The sequence below is a fragment of the Macrobrachium rosenbergii genome, chromosome 28 (genome assembly GCF_040412425.1).
Source record: "Macrobrachium rosenbergii isolate ZJJX-2024 chromosome 28, ASM4041242v1, whole genome shotgun sequence".
Lineage (NCBI taxonomy): Eukaryota > Metazoa > Arthropoda > Malacostraca > Decapoda > Palaemonidae > Macrobrachium > Macrobrachium rosenbergii.
In genome coordinates this window covers 1,627,550-1,645,188 of record NC_089768.1, presented here as the reverse complement: position 1 = coordinate 1,645,188, position 17,639 = coordinate 1,627,550, and the positions used below count along the sequence as shown (strand labels likewise).

The window sequence follows — 17,639 nt, the reverse complement described above, 5'->3', positions numbered from 1 at the left end:
ACAAATTTCAGAATTCCTAATTCTTTGAAATTCTGGAGAGTAATTGTTAGGGCTGGAAACTTTAGAAAAGTGTTTTCCTAGCTCATTGGCAACTTCAGTGGGCTCTGTGATTAGAGTGTCATTTATTTTTAATGAGGGCAATGGTGACGCTACAAATTTTCCACTCAGTTTCCTTATTTTGCGCCACACCACTCTTAGTGGGGTCTTGAGTTTATTCCATTAATATAGTAAAGCCAACATTCTCTTTTGGCTTTCTTATAAAAAGCGCTCGCTGCTTGGCTAAAGCACGTTTGTAAATTAATTTAGACTGAGGGAGCCACTAGTTTTGTAACGTCTGTAGCATTTCCTAGTCACTTTTCTCAGAATACCACATGCCTTATTCCACCAGGGAACTGCAGGTCTACGAGGTTTGCCTTTTGTTTTGGAATCGAGCTTTCAGCACTCTTTCAAAGTAGATTCAATAAAGTAATCATAGGCATCTAGATGAGAATGAAAGGACTCAAACTCCCTATCTAGATTGACACCCTTACTAAATTTATCCCAGTCTGCGTCCTCTACCTTCCACTTAGGTAAAACTTCAGATGGAGCATTCTGAGCATATTTCAAATGGATCGGGTAGTGATCACTTCCATTTAAATCTTCATTAACAGACCAATTAAAATCAAGGTGGATACTAGTTGAAGAAATACTAAGGTCCAGTGCAGAGAAATGATTATCATGAATGTTGTGGAAAGTCACTGACCCATTATTATACAGGGTAACATCATTCCTGTCAATAAGGTCTTCGATTAATTTCCCTTTGCTATCTAAAAACCGACTTCCCCAAAGGGGGTTGTGGGCATTAAAGTCACCTAGCAGAAGTAAAGGAGCTGGAAGTTGGTCAATTAACGACTGAATATCTCAATGTTAAAATCAAGGTCTGGTGGAAGGTATAAGGAGCAGATTGTTATCTCTCTTTCCAAAATGACTGAAATAGCGACAGCTTGTAGTGTTGTATTTAATTGTACTGTGGAGTGCTGTAGAGATTTATTAATAATAATTGCAGCACCTCTATGGGCACGATCACCAATTGGGGGATATGATTTAAATATTGAATAATTTAGTCCAGGATTATAAGCAGAGTTGCCTAACATTGTTTCCTGTAGGCATATAATCCCTGGATTGAATTCATGCATTAAAACTTTAAGGTCTTCTGTACGGGCTCTGAGACCTTTACAGTTCCACTGAAGAATATCGAGCAAGAATGCTAAGGTGGTAAAATGTGCTACTTCCCACTCCTTGGAGGAAGTACTGTTCCTAGGGTGGAGTGGGAAATTCTCCTTTATAAGAGATTGTTTTCTTAATCCCTTTTCATCTGAATTGGTGTTCAGGGTCTTTGGTTGATCTTCATATTTTTTTATTATGAACCTGATGTTCAGAATTATTGCTGTGGTTCTGTGCACCACTAATCCTATTTGTCTTAGGCGGCAAGACTGAATTGAACTCAGATGTTTTTGTTCTGAAACTACTTTTGGAACCACCTTTCTAGGAGGAGAGATGTCTTCCAAAACACTGAACCCATTTGAAGTTTTATTATAAAATTATCATTATTTGGGGAACTATTTCTTGTGCGTTTCTTGGTAGTTGCAACCGTAGTTTTATTATTATTTTTGTTTGTGGCTGTGGCGATTGATGGCTCTGAACTAGCTCTATCTAATTGGGATTGTTCCTTTAGCTTATTTTGGTTTGAAGTATTTTCAGAGTATTTTCCTGAATTATTGGCTGATTTTGGCACCCTTATTTTTGGAGATGAATCGACAGCTGTGGATGTGGTGGAAGATAAATTTTCTGTGCTTTTGGAAGTACAATTTTTGCTATTGGACTTCAAAGCACTTGCCGACGAAAGTTTCTCACCAGTTTGGAGATTTTCATTATTATTTATGGTTCGAGAAATACCAGGTTTGTGATATCTTCCATCAGACACAGTTATTGGTGGCCTTACATTGTTGGAAGTTTTCATAAGTTTTATTACAGAAGCATACGTAGTGTTGGCACTTTTGTTTGCCCCCATTACCGTGCGCTTTGCTTCACTAATGCTAATATGTTCATTATCTGCCACTGCCAACACTTCTTGTTCAAATTTATATCTGGGACAAGCCCTAGAGTTTGGTGTGTGATCACCCTTGCAAAGAAAACAGTATCGGGCTGCTTTGCAATCATCAAAATTATCGTGCTCTGCAGAGCACACAGGACATCTTTTATTGTTATTGCAAGAGTTTTGAATGTGGCCATATTCAAAGCATTTGCGACACTGTCTAGGACTTCTTTTATATTTTTAACCTGCATCCTCTCATGGCCAACAATGATGGTATCAGGTAGGTAATTGGAGGAGAAGGTTAAAAGGATAGCTGCATCACCACCCAGTTTTTTTACATGAGATACACAAGGAGGGCATCGATGGAGAATCTCTTCCTCTTTAAAAACATGCAAATCTTTTGAGTAAACTACTCCTTTCAGTGTATTAAAAATCTGTGAGATGAAATAGATTCAATATTTCCACTTTCAGGAGGTTTAAAGTTAGCTAACAGAACTGCTTGAGTCTCATTTCCAGCTTTTATTAGAAGGTTCTTTCCATACCGTTTTAAATTTCCAATGGGAATGGAACCAACCTTGCTCTCAATGCAGTCAGCAGCTTTTATCAAATTTTCCCTCCTCTTTGTAGATAGCAACATGCCATAAAGGGGGAGGAAGAGCTCTGGTACATGGGACTGGTCCATGTTCTTCAGCCTTTGGAACAAAGTCAAATGGCTCATCATTCAAGTTTTTCACTGAAAACACTTTCGTGCTGACAACCGAGTCATTCAGAATGTGGCCATGGAGTCTTTGTTGTGCCTCACTAGCTTCCAAGGGAGAGGAAAATTTGATAAAAGCACAAAATGACTGCTTATCTTTTTCTAGAATTAATTTAATTCTTTCCACTTTGCCGAATTGCTTCACTACACTGTATAAACATTCGTAATCTAATGATAAGTTTACATTAGTGCAATAAAGGACCCTATTATTTGAATCAAATCCACCAGATTTATTAACACCCTGGTGTCTCAGTGTTTGGTTCTGTCCAACAGCCAAGCCCGTATCCATGTTCATGCCAGAAGTCGTTGCCAGTGCCGTTAAGTCATTGGATCCAGGGGAGGGAGAACTAAAAGCCAAATCCATAAGTTTAAACCAGTCCACAAGCAAAGGTCCAAAAAGTGCACACCCGACACCCAAGAGCCCCCACACAGACCCCGACAGCATATCAAAAAGGACAAACTGGGCAGCTCTACTGCTCAGCTTCCCCACCCCAACACACTCCCAAAGCCCACGAAGAGACCCCAAGTTGCCAAGCATGCACACATCAGACCACCACACACAAACTGGTTCATCCACCCACCCAAAACTGCTTGGTCATATCAAGAAAGTATCGTAGATCAGTCAGGTATTCGCATTCTCCACCAATGGCACAAGTGAGAGTTGACTCCCAACAGTCCACCCCATACCCTACCCTTTCAGGATAGCACCAGTACGCTTGCAGTGGCCCAGGTATAAGCCAATCCGCCTGCTGGGAGTTCTGCCCCCACTAATGGGGACTGACTCCCCACTCCAACCGTACTCGTTGGCTTCCGGACAAAAGCCAGGAGTCCCACCTCCAAAAACCAGCCCCCCCCTGGATTCCGATGGGCTGATCCCCAGAGATGGTTCCGCCCTCAAGATAGCAGTGGGAAAAATCCCATCACCATCTCTTAGGTCCAAACTATCTCGGGTGGCGACTCAACCACCACAACTCCCACAATTAGCTTCGAATGGTTTAACCCCTTCCAAAAACGATCCCTTCTCAGACTCACCTAAGCAGTAAAATTTTGCGAATGTGGAAATGTCCACGCCATTTAAACCAAAAACTATGTAGGATGATTCGTCAGGACCCGGGCCCAAAGGCCAGGGTCCCTTAGCCCCTCACCTCGTCAAGGCGTCCTACTCGAGGGGCTCCTTAGAACGAGAGTCACATCCCATGCAAGGGGCCTGAGATCCCTGGGTGGGCAAGACCTTTCGTAGCTTCTCATCAGTAGGGAAATATCGAAGGAGGAAGAGGTGTATACTCCTTTCAGCTGCAAGACTAGGCCAAGTGCAGCACGGTAGCCTTTTACAGCTGAAATGGAGAGAAGCTTCTCTCGGCGAAGGAAGACGGGGAAGTCCGCGACCTGCTGAACAGTAGCTCCGACTGGAGCGTTAACCCGTCCACGACACCAACCACAGAAGACGGACCACTTCCCCTGGTATACAGCTGCAGAGGATCGTCTGAGGCACCCAGCCATCTCCATTGCTGCGCAACGCAAAAAGCCTCTCGCTCGCTGGAGATGGTGGATAACCTCCAGCCATGAAGACACAGGGACTGCACTGCCTGGTGATACCGCTCTATGTGGGGTTGACAGCAGGTTGGGCCAAGGCAGGATCTCTCTCGGCACCTCGAAGAGGAGAGCTAGCAGGTCAGGATACCAAACAGCCTGGGGCCATTTGGGTGCCACCATAATCATTCTGAGATTCAGGGTGATCATCGCTTGGCTGATCATTCTGCGAATCAGACAGAATGGAGGAAAGGTGTAGACGTCGAGGTTGTCCCATGGGCGCTGGAACACGTCCTCCACAGCAGCCCATGGGTCTAGCACGACAGAGCAGAAGACCTGGAGTTTTCTGTTGTGCCGGGTGGCGAACTGGTCGATGTCTGGACACCCCCACAGGTCGAATAGCCTTTCGGTCACTTCCGAGTGAAGGGACCATTCGGTTCCGATCACCTGATTCTGGCAGCTGAGCTTGTCTGCCACGACATCCCTCTTGCCTGGAATGTGCCTGGTGGAGCGGGAGAGATACTAGACCCCCCTGCTTGTTGACGTATGCCACTACCGTGGTATTGTCGCTCATCAGTACCACGGAGTGTCCCATCACCGATCCCGGAACTCTTGGAGGGCCAGGAAGGCTGCCTTGAGTTCCAGGATGTTGATGTGAAGGCGCTGGTCGTCTCGGTGCCACACTCCCGAAGTCAGCAACTCCTCCAGGTGTGCGCCCCATCCCTCGGTCGATGCGTCTGAGAATAGTAACATGCCCGGAGGGGGAGTATGCAGGGATAGTCTTATCAAGAGGTTCCTGTCGTCCATCCACCAGCAAAAGTCCTCCTTCACCTCCTCGGAAAGAGGGATGAGGAAGGACTGGGGGTCTCGGGACTGGGACCAATACTCCTTTAGTCTCCACTGAAGAGACCGCAGGTGAAGACGCCCATGAGGTACTAGCTTCTCCAGTGACGACAGGTGACCGATGACGACTTCCCATTGCCAGGCTGGCTGCTCCTGCCGTGACAGGAACAGCTGTACTGCCTGCCTGAACTTGCTGATACGAGAGTCCGAGGGAAAGACTTTCGCTGTCATTGAGTCTATCAGCATGCCCAGGTACTTTATCCTCTGCTTGGGAATGATATCTGACTTCTCAAGATTCACCACGATCCCTAGATCTCGGCAAAACTCGAGGAGTCGATCCCTGTCCTGTAGCAACTGCGAGCGTGAGCCCGCCAGGACTAGCCAGTCGTCGAGATACCTCAGTAGACGTATCCCGTGCGAGTGAGCCCAAGCTGACACGAGCGAGAAGACTCTCGTGAACACCTGGGGAGTGGTCGAGAGCCCGAAACAAAGTGCCCTGAATTGGAAGACCGTCTCCTGAGGACAAAGCGGAGGTACTTCTGAGAGGACGGATGAATGGGTATTTGGAAATACGCATCCTTCAAGTCCACCGTAAGCATTAAGTCGTTCTCCCTGATGGAAGCGAGCACGGATTGCGCTGTTTCCATCGTGAACCAAGTCTGGTGAACGAATCGGTTCAGGAGAGAGAGGTCTATGACCGGTCTCCATCCCCCAGAGGCTTTCTCTACGAGAAAGACATGGCTGTAAAAGCCTGAAGACTGGTCCGACATGACTTCTACAGCACCCTTGCTCAGCATGGCTTGCACTTCTTGCTGTAGTGCAGTGTCCTTCGGAGATCCTTGGACATGAGTCTAGGAAAATTCATCGATAACAATTCATCGACAACAATTCATCGACAACAATTCATCGATTAACAATTCATCGACCAAGCAATTCACCGATTCATCAATTTATCAATTGACTACTTTGGTCATTTAATTTGCATTGCTTTTAGTTTTTTAAGTGGTTTGTTTGTAACTTCATTTAGCTTTCGTCTGTTGCCCTGAGTTTGTTTGTTTGTCAATCCTTCCGGGAAAGTTATGTCATTTCGATGTGTTGGAAGGCTAGGTCCATCGTTCTTCTTAAATCGGATATTTCTCACAGTTCTTTTCATACAGTCAGTGCTTGGAAGCTTACCAATTGCTGCTTGAGTGCATTCTCCAAGAACATCGGACAATAGGGCATGAGCTGACTCTGTTGTATTTTTTGCCTCTTCGCGAATTTTCTCACAGACTTTCACTGCTTCGACACTTGCTGCATTAGCAGCGTGATTATGTTCATTTGATTGCCTTATTATCGTGTCTCTGCATGTACTCACTCGAGCTCAACAGTTATTTTTATAGTATTTCTCACACTTCCAGTGCACAGTCTCTTCGATCTTCTTTTCTCTATAGAACAGATGGCCGCACACAAACAGTTTTTTCTGCCTTTTTCTGTTTCAACAAACTGAATATCCATCCTCGAGGGCTTGAAGATAAGAACTAAAGCATTTTTGTTTCTCTTTAAAAGGAAAATCTCGTTTTTTTTTTTTTTTTATTTTTGTAAATAGATGAATTGTTATATTGGTGGTTTGCTATTTTTAACTTTTATTTTTCTGTAAATAGATGAATTGTTGAATAGATTATTTGCTTTTTAAACCTTTGAATTATGTTTTTATTTTTCTGTAAATCGACGAATTATTGAATCGGTAAATTGCTTGGTCGATGAATTGCTAATCGATGAATTGTTGTCGATGAATTGCTATCGATAAATTTACCGCATACGCTTGGACATATGTGTGGAGATGGACCAGAGTGTAGGTGAGGGGAGGCCGGGGCTCGAAGGGTAGTAGATATCCCTCCTGAAGGACATCCGCTATCCAGGGCTTGGCTCCGTGTTGCTGCCATGTTGCCGAATGGCTCAACAGGCACCCCCCAACCTTCGGCAGCTGTTGGGGGGGAATGCCGCCCCTAGCGTTTCCCCTTCTTCTTCTTCCCTTTGCCCCCTTTACCGGTTTGGAAAGTGGGCTGAAAGGGACGGGAGGAACCCCCCCTTCTCGAGGAAGAAGAAGGCTGGGTGTTTCCCCGGGACCCCTTCAAAGACTGGGACTTCTTAGGGGCCAAGGAAGTGCCAGCCTGGCCCGAAGACCTGGCCGCAGTGGTATGCGAAGATCCGGAGGTCTTGGACACTGCCTGGTGAACAAGCCGGTCAGTCATCGGCCCTGCGTTTGTCCACCGCGGCATCCACCAACTCTCTGGGGGAGAGAGAGGCGGAACCCAGCAATGGTCCATTCCTTAGGGATATTGCCGACTCAGGACCTACAGGCCTGGAGAAGCGATAGAGAATGGCGTCTCTCCACTTCAGAACCAGGGTTTGTCCACAGGTTCACCGTCTGGTGGGCAAGGTAGGAGATAGCCCTACCCCCCGACTGGCACAGTCTCCCAAAGGCGGAGTCTTCCCCAGGCACGATAGCGCCCGAGGAAGCAGCTACCTTCGATACTGTGAAGGACCACAGATCGAGCCAGGAGACTGCTTGGAAGGCCGCCATGGCGGTGGCTTCCAGGGTTGCAGCTTCTTGCTGGGAGAGGGAGATGCTCTCTGCAGTAAGCTGCTGCAACATCAGACCCAGATCCAGACGAGTCAGGTCCGGGTCAACCTGTTTAGTCGGCAATGCCCCCTACAGCTGGAGTGCAGAAGCAGAGTGGGGGGAAGAAGCTTATCCGAGTGGCTCAACCTAAGCGAACTGTCTTGCCCAAACACTAGACTATTCACCTGGTCGAGGACCCCCATCGGCAAGCGTGGACCACGGCAGCCCCACCGAAGCCTTGGGTTCTTTCTTGGGTCCCCAAAAGGATTCAATGCGCGAAGGACGATCTACAGTTGAGGCCGTGGTCCCTTCCCCGAGGTTGTTGGAAGGAACCGAAGAGGCGGAGGGGAGAGGTGAGGAGAATCGGGCGCTCCCACTAGCCTTGCTGGCAGAACCAGCAGGGGCAGCAGGCCGGGAGCGGTCACCAACCCACGGTGGTGACGGCAGCCCAGGTCGAGGAGAGTGCCTTCGCCTAGGCAGAGCAGTCTCCCGAGGAGAGCGGAGCGGCTCGCGTGAGCCGAGCTGCGCGCTCGCTTCCCCCAAGCCAGGCTAGACAGGCGAACGTGGCAGGGGACTGGGAGGAGTAGAGTGCGCATCTGGCTGGCGAGAGCTTGCGCTGTCCTCTAGATGCGCCCCAGTCTTCTTCGATACCGTAGCCTCTCGGGAAGACTGAGCAGGGGACCTCTTCTCCCCCTCTCCTGGCGTTCAGCCCCAAAGGGGCCAAGGCACTATCCCGGGAACATGACTTGGCACTCACAGAAGTGCCAGCAGGAAGAGACGGGGCACCTGCATGCCCGGACTCTTTCTCTCACCCCACGCCCTGGTCTGTACAGCGAGAAGTTTCTCCCATATCAGCCTGGGGTGCCCGGGTCTCCTTGGAGACCTGGGTACTCGGAGCAACTCGCGTACGAGTGTCCAACATGGACTCGCTGGCCTTAGACGCAGGTTTCTTAGGCACAGCGGGGGGGTGCGGACCTTCGTCTGCACGCCCTTGGCTCCCGATGCGACTGACCCGGAGGCCAGGGCAGCGGTTCCCTGATCCGTGGATCGGGAAGAGCCGACGAGAGATCCCACTGCCTTCCCTGTGGAAGGAGGCAGTCCCTTGGAAGTCTTGGTGTGAGACTCCTTTGTGGGGGGGGGGGGAGGCAGACTTCTTCTTCTTCGGCCGCGAAGCCTCGGAAGGAGAAGAAGAAGAGGCAGCAGACGAAGACGATGATGCTGACGAAGACGAAGACGAAGACGAAGATGACGACACCTTCCTAGACCTCCTCTTCTTCTTCTTTGCCATCAAGTCCCCAAGCCAAGCAGGCGCAGCCGATGAATCAGGAGCAGTCGGAGGGGCTGCAGCCGTAGGCACATCCCGGGCAGAGAATGCGGTGCTCAGGCCAGCACTTACCTGGGCGGGAGCAATCGCGTGGCAGCCAGGAACGTAAGGAGGCCAGGCCGGGAATGCAGGCACAGGTGGTGCGCGGGCAGCCAGGCTGGACCGTGCCAAGGTCGAAGGTATGGGGAGAGAAACAGACGAAGTGCCGGGCTGGACAGAGAAGCGAGGAGCCGGAACCATTGTCGTGATCGGGCCAGGGTCAGCAACAGGGGCAGGGACAGTCACGTAAGGCAGAGTAGAAGTCACCATGAAGGAGGGACCCGGTCGTGAGAATGGAGCCAGGAACCTAGCAGGCAGCGGTACTGTGTGGTGTACGGCAGGGGCAGCTGAGACCTGGGTATCCAGTTAAGTTAAGTATACCTTAGTTTTACCAGACCACTGAGCTGATTAACAGCCTTCCTAGGGCTGGCCCGAAGGATTAGACTTATTTTACGTGACTAAGAACCAATTTGTTACTTAGCAACGGGACCTACAGCTTATTGTGGAATCCGAACCACATTATAGCAAGAAATGAATTTCTATCACCAGAAATAAATTCCTCTAACTCTTCATCAGCTGGCCGCGGGAATTGAACTCCGGCCCATCGAGTGACAGTCTGAAGCTCAACCGACTCGGTCAACAAAGGGCTCCTGGGTATCCAGGTGCGAAGTCATATCCAGGAGCGAAGCCACCGACACGGGGAGCTTAGCAAAACCTGACATGGTGACCGAGGTGGTGGTGAGAGTCACTGCGGTGTGAGTTGTCACTGGGGCGCTGGACAGATGTGACACCAGACCCTCCAGTGACGGAACGCCAGGTAGGCCCAGGTGTAGCCAGGTTGACGATAAGTCTGACATCTGGCTATCCAACCCAAAACCTGAAGCAAAAGTCGGGTTAGACTGGGAAGCCTCCACTCGCTCTGGAGGAAAAAATTCCCCTCCAGAACGAGAAGAGACCCCCGAGAGGATGTCCCAGTCCACCTCTCCCCCACGCCCTTCCAAACCCGATGAAATGAATGAGGAAGGGGATTGGGAGTCCTCACCCAAGGGAGAGGGAGCAAGCAGGGGAAGCTCGCCGGGAGGGAGAAACGAACCCGACACATTAGCCACCACCGGAGTCGTCGGGGGCATATTACCCTCAGAGGATTCCTTGGCAAGCTTACGACGTTAGCGTCTCCTCCCTTCAAACTTCCTCCATTGCTCGGGGGACCAAGAGCAACACTCAATACAAGGAGCGTCGTGCGAACTCACACGCCCCCTGCAAGATGGGCAGAGAGTGTGTGGGTCCGCGTCGACGCTAGATCTAAATGAGTTACATTTCTTGCCTCCTACCCCGGGATACACATGCTGGGGACAGGAAGGCTTAGAAGGCTTGTCCACATTCATAATTATAGAAAAACAAAGATTTTCTCACCAAAAAAGGAGAAAAGAATGAAGTCAGGCAGAGAGCGAAGAAACAAAGTCCACAGTCTACGACGGCTGAAAGCAAATTGGAATGTTTACATCCGGGCAGGCGGTACTCCAAGTTTCAACGGCTGTTTCCAGCCTACGCCTGAAAGTAATCCCTAATGTAAGGGACCGAGGGTTTGTATATTGTGTCAGAACAATTGGAATGTTTACATCCGGGCAGGCGGTACCCCCACCTCCCGGACGGTAGTTAACTGCCTAACCACCTTGTTTGAAAGTTCAACAGACATTTCCAACCTACGCTGAAAGTAATTCCTAATGTAAAGGACCGACGGTTTGTACATCATGTCGGAACAACTGGAATGTTTACATCTGGGCAGGTGGGTATTCCCACCTACCTGATGGTACTTACTGCCTAACCATCTTGTTCAAGAGTTTAACGGCCGTGTCCAGCTTCGCCGTAAGTAATTCCTGATGTAAAGGACGATGGTTAGTATATCGTGTCGAAACAACTCATCCTGAATTTTTCGGAAAGCCAAAAGGCTGCCTTGAGTTCAGGATGTTGATGATAAGGCACTACAGTAATCGTCTCGGTCACACACCTTCAAGACAAAGTCTTACAGGTATGCGCCTATTCCTCGATTGGTGAATCGAGAAGTAGACACATGATGTGAGGAGAATATGCAAGGATATTTGAAGGTTACTTCAGTCAAGCATTAGCCTAACTCTTTCCTCATACTTCGAAGAGGAAAGAAGGATGGAGGAATGGAAGCAGACCTCCTTCATTCTCCATCATGGGGAAGCTTCTGCAAAATGACACAATACCAAGGCAATTAGCTCTAGCTGGGCTGGCATTTCCCGAATCAGGAGCACAAGACAGGAAGCGGGATGGAAGTTTGACAAAAACAATTGCCAAGACCTAAGGGAAATATATACTTCTCCTGAAGGAATCCATTCCCATGTCTCGGCAATGTCGCTGCCAACTCCAGACACCGATAAGTATCACTTCATCCAGGCATCTGCAGTAGGAGAACTTCTGCCCAGTTGATACTTCTTTCTCTCTTCCCTTTTGCCCTTCTCCCTTATGGAAAAGAGGGTGGAAAGAGACACAGTTAGGTGCACTTTCCCAAAAGGGAAGAAGAGGGCTATGTGTTCCGCAATCTTCTTCCGAAGCCTGGGACTTCTTAGGAGTTGAGGGGGGCTGGCTTGAACTCAAGGTCGAGCCAAGATGACTAAGACCAAAGGTCTTGGCCATTGTCCAAAGGGCAAGGCAGTGCCCTGGTACGAACCTTGATTACCGCGGTATCTGGCAAATCTCTGAAAGAGAAAGGCAGAACCAAGTAAAGGTTCGTTCCTAAGGGTCGAGCCAACTCTGGACTTACGAAACCGGAGATCCGAATTGGGACAAAGTCGTCCTTCTTAGCACCATAATTGCCCACAGACTGCCATCTGGTATAGGAAGACCCACCCCCGGACAGGACCAGTCTCCTGAGGCAGGGTTCTTTCCAGGAATGGTCATACCTGAGGAGAGAAAGCCTAAAAGTGAAGTATCATGGATCCATCAGGGGAATGCCTGGAGGAAACCAGCAGGTGTCCTCTCAAATCTCTGCCTCTCGTTGCAGAAGAGAATACCCTTCACAGCAAGGAGTAGCAGAGAGAACCCAGTCCGGGAGAAGCAGAGTCAGAACAACCTGCAGTCGACAAGACCCTCCAAGACAAGAAGAATTCATACTCTGCCGAGGCAGGGGAGGAACTTGGTGTCTCAACCTGAATGAACTCCTTGTCCAAAGAAAAGTATTCATTTGGTCGAGAATGGTCTCGCAAGCAAGGACCTCGGTGGCCCCCGAAATTCTCGGCCCCTTTGGGAACTGTAAGGGTTGCGAATGATGAAGATTATTCATTGGGGGAGCTGCGGTCCTGTCCCAGGGATTCTCTGAGAAACGAGGGTGACCGCAACTTGAAGAGGAAGACCCTCGCTGCTTCCGAAGCGTGAAACTCCTGTACCTCTCTCCTTGGAGGGAGACCTTGACAGATCCCAAGAAACCCTCCTCGGCTACCTGGTTGTACTACGAGACAATCGGGGGACTGACACCAAAAGCACACCAAGCAGCCGAACTCCGAAGAAAGACAAATTCGACGGAGCTCTCTCTGTCTGTCTCACGCCTCTTGGAACAACCAAGAGGAAAAGAGAACAGGTGAGGAGCCAAAGGCTCTGCCAGGAGGCTCAGGGAGGGCCAAAGAGCTCCCTAAGCCTCTCAGCTTTCCCCAAACCTGTAAAGTAAATTGGGTTAGTGGTGGCACTCTCCTTTCACTCTGAGGGGGGTTCCTCCCACCCTGAATGAACGGAGACCGCCAGCAAGAGTCGTCCTGGACACTGCCCCCCAATACCAATTCTCTCCTGACAAAGCAGAAGATGACAAAGGGGAGACCACTCTCTGAGGAGTGGCAACAATGAGAGGCAGCTTAGCCAGAGGAAGGAAGGAGTATGGGGGATTGGCAACCCGCACCGTCACCGGGGGCGTGTTGCCCTCAGACAATGTCTGGGAAACCTTCCTCTTCTGGGAAAACTGCATCCATTGTTCTGACAGCCAGACAAAACATTCAGAACATGGACTAAGTTGGTCGCATTCATGCTTTCTGCACTGAGCACACAATGAATGCAGATCAATCTCATTGGAGGAGAGAAAGCAGTTGCAAGGTTTGTCAGTGGTGTCCAGGCAATGCCTCAGAGCACTTGGCTTTCTCTCCTTAGGCTTAGATGAGTCACGGGTTTGCATAATTAACACAAACCACAACTACAGGCATGCAAATACATACCAGGTATACACAGTATTCACAATAATTCAAAAAGAAACTATCTAAAACCAAAAGCAGTCGAACGGTTGGTGGTCAGAGGCGACATGCCTCTCTCTGACATTGGCCGAAGGTAAAGTGAGTGTGCACCAACTGGGCAGGCGGGACTCCCACCCTACTGTTGCTAGTTAACTACCTTAACCACCATGTTTAAAGTTAAGAGGCCAGTTCCAGCCGTGCTGAAGGTATTCCCACACGTAAAGACCAAAGGTTTGTATTTGTATAGGAACAACTAAAATTTCCTAGAAGACTGTGTCCTGACCTAACCAGACCTTACCTTCCTAACCTGACTTAGGGTACCGTACCCTGATCTGGCTAGGAGAGGGGGTCCTAACCTGACCTAGGCCACTCTGCCCAGACCTGCCCAGAGGGGTTTTGCTCCCCATAGACCCCTCAGTGTAACCCAGAGTATAAGAAAGTTTATATTAAGCGGCAACAACTACCCGTCTCCCTCCACTGCATAGGCTACTACTATACTGTTTATGGAAATGTTTTCAAACTCATATCATGCACCAGGATTGGAACCTGGTACCTTAGGTTACGTTAGGTCAGTTGTGGTTGGCTGGGTCATTCGCCGAAGAAACGAACGTCAGAAACTTTCAAAGCACACTTTAATTCATAAGAATATTATTTCAAAGTCGAAAATGGGATAATCCCTAATTCTACGAGAGTATGGGCTTTGGTCCACGAAACCTTAGCAGCCAACTCACCTTCCGGAACCGAAATGGCCTTTTTGGACCTCAGTTTATTATATGTGATAAAGGTCTCATGCATGTAATCTTTAATGTGTCGGCTTCCTCCTCCTTCAGACATTCTGTTTTGAATATATAGGGGAATCAATAATTTTACGAGACGTCTTCTGTCACTGACGTTTAGTTTACGTCGACATAATTATCATAGAGATGACAGAGGTAGACTGCGTTTGCGTTGGATGGTGGCCACACGTGCAAGTCAAGACGCCAAATTGGTTGACATCTTGTCTCCGGCAAGCTGGAACTTCTGTATGATAAGCATAATGAATTACCAGAAATACCTGACCGCAGTGCACAAACCGGAGGCACAGGCTTAAAGGTTCTTGCACAAAAAAAAGAAACTAAGAGGGCGCTCTGACAGCCTTATACTTGATATTTTTCACGTTCTTTGCTTGCTGTCATGGGTTCTCCCCAGCATTTTCCCCTTGTATGATAGCCTCTTATTTAAGGGAAAATAATACATTTTAATCGTGAGTTATTAATATTGCCATTCAACGGCTTCTAGCACCTTTGTTATACTGTAACTGGATAAACCATAAATTAAGAATTCCTCAAATAACTTTGTTGCAACCTACATAATAGGCTATGTCTGTGTCTGTTATAATAAAGTAATATATTACAGGATACATGCCAATCCAGGATTCTTCTAGCAGTGAAAGATTCATTTCTGAAATGGTGATTCCAACATTTGAATAATGGTGAATAGGAAATATGCAGTTAATGTATCTGGATACTCATATGCTTAAAAGTATGTACATGCATTCATATAGCATACATTGTGAGGCTTCAAGAAAAGTCAGGGGTAAAAGACTGATTCTTTATTATGTTGTTGTTGTTGTTTTAAATTTAGCTGGCCTTGTGCCAGCACGGGCTCTTGCTCCTCGAGCAGCCCGTAACTCTATGTTGATGATGAGTCTGTGAGATGGGTAGGTTGGATGAGAACTTTATTATGATGCATGAAAGTGATTTTGGTGGCCTTTATTATTCTCGACAGGTGTTTATAAGACAAAAACCGGACGGAAAGGTAGCGGGCGACCCAAGGCCCCCCGCAACGTCCATACACGATTTGCGTTTTCTGACAAGCATAAAAATACATACAACAGTTGTTATATGGCATATAAAAGGTAGATATACATATCGGCAGAGAGGCCACACAATGATGCATAAGATGAGGAACACGGAGAATCTGAAATAAAGACAGGTAAAATGCATGACGTGATTAATGTACATCTGAAAAAAGAAACACAAGGAAAGAGAGGCGCAATTTGTCACCCTTACAATATTTACACTGACACACTGTAATATAGGCCTACTTATATGAACATACTGTACGTGTGTTTGCATTACATACATATGTAATACATATACATAAACATTATCTATATACACATACACAAATGCTCATAAACAGTTATACACACGCATACACACACACACACACACACACACACACACACACACACATATATATATATATATATATATATATATATATATAATGTATAACTGAATCACGAAAATATGGAACGTGATGAATATATAAATAAAGATAAAATCCACGAAGGAAACGGAAACACTGGAGTGCTGCGAGGCCTTTCGACACTAGTCCTTTACTTAGCAGAATCCACGAAGGAAACGGAAACACTGGAGTGCTGCGAGGCCTTTCGACACTAGTCCTTTACTTAGCAGAATCCACGAAGGAAACGGAAACACTGGAGTGCTGCGAGGCCTTTCGACACTAGTCCTTTACTTAGCAGACTGCTAAGTAAAGGACTAGTGTCGAAAGGCCTCGCAGAACTCCAGTGTTTCCGTTTCTGCTAAGTAAAGGACTAGTGTCGAAAGGCCTCGCAGCACTCCAGTGTTTCCGCTTTCCTTCATGTGATTTTATCTTTATTTATGTACGAGTATATATATATATATATATATATATATATATATATATATATATATATATATATGTATGTATGTATGTATGTATGTATGTATATATATATATATATATATATATATACATAAATTTTTTTTTTTTTTTTTTTTTTTTTTTTTACGGGAGTGGCCAGGGAGGGTATATTTAGCTCTAATCACAAGCTGAACAACAATCTGACTGATTTGGACACACACACAAAAAGAAGTAAGTTAACAGTAAATGTAAATGGAATTTGAGGGGAAAAGCAAGTTTTCACTAATTAAATTATAATTACACAGATCAGAAGGACGTTACTCAGGAGCTCCTCACCAGCTCCTTGACACTGCTCTTACTTTAGTTCACAAATCAAGTAGTGCCAATAGCAAGTAAGTTACGATCTATGATAAAATCTCACAAGATAGAGAATTAATCTTACTAAGAGAATAACCACACAATGGTATACAACCTCTAAAATTAGTTAAATTTACATGAACTCTTGCCACGGTGGCATATAAATCTTCAGATATTATTAATTAATCTTAAAGGAATCTTCCACGTCGGGAGATCATGAATTGGCACCGTGGACAAACAGGTAAGCACACAACTTCACACTCGCCTATTCTGCAATACAAACTCATTGTCACTTGGTTGTAAGAAAAACACTTACACATTTACTTTGGGACTGCTGAAGGCTGAGAGGGAAGTAATTGAGAATAGCAAATTACATGAATAGCTAGATTTCAATATATATTTTTTTAGCCAACTGCTGTGAATAGTAGGCATTACACATCGAAATATGAGCCAGTTGTTAGTGAATGAATTCATAGCAGTGAAGAAAAGATAAGACTAAGTGTGGGTCACATAATGTAGAGAGATACTATGCCAGTGTCTGTTTCCGTTTTCAAAGGTATGGTCATGTAGATCAGTTATTGTTAAAAATACAAATCTCATGAGATTTCACAAATTTGATGTGAATCATTTGGCAAATGAGAGACACTGAAAAGATTAGATGAGGAGATTGAGAGGACTTGGGACAGAACTGGCCATAGATATTGATTCCTAAGTGACTGCTACCGCTTCAAAACAAAAGTATAGTGACATGGAATAAACTAGCGTGAGTGAATTTTAGTTTTCTGTAGAAGAAAACTATTGCGATGGCTTTGTCTGTCCGCTGCCATCAGATCTTAGAAATTGCTGAGGTTAGAGGGCTCAAATTGGTGTGTTGATCACCCACCCTCCGATAATCAAACATGTCAAATTGTAGGCCTCTAACCTCAGCAGTTTTTATTTTATCTAAGATTAAGGCTAGCCATGGATCATGCGTCTGGCAGTGCTTTACGGAGGCGTCGCAGATGCACCTTCGTTTGACTGCATCTGGGGAGCAACTGAACGCTGCCCGGTCGTAGCTGAGAGTTTCGTATAGTATATTATACTATGTGCAGAAAATACGATTGCCGCGAAGAAGCTTCGAAGCGTTTTTTACTTGTTTATTTTAATTATGACCCTATAGGGTGTTTTCTCGAACGCAGTGGGTCGAAAACAAAAACAAA

General features: G+C 46.7%; 1 protein-coding gene across 1 annotated transcript in view; it reads right to left on the bottom strand.

Moving 5' to 3' along the window:
* The window catches only part of LOC136853975 (fucose-1-phosphate guanylyltransferase-like), a 79,537-nt gene extending 64,966 nt beyond the window's left edge, over window positions 1–14,571 (bottom strand). Inside the window, exon 1 of the mRNA XM_067129894.1 lies at window positions 14,142–14,571. Within this exon, the coding sequence (XP_066985995.1) occupies window positions 14,142–14,244 (103 nt within the window). The 5' untranslated portion in view covers window positions 14,245–14,571. The remainder of the gene's footprint in view (window positions 1–14,141) is intronic.
* Between the last annotated feature and the right edge of the window lie 3,068 nt (window positions 14,572–17,639).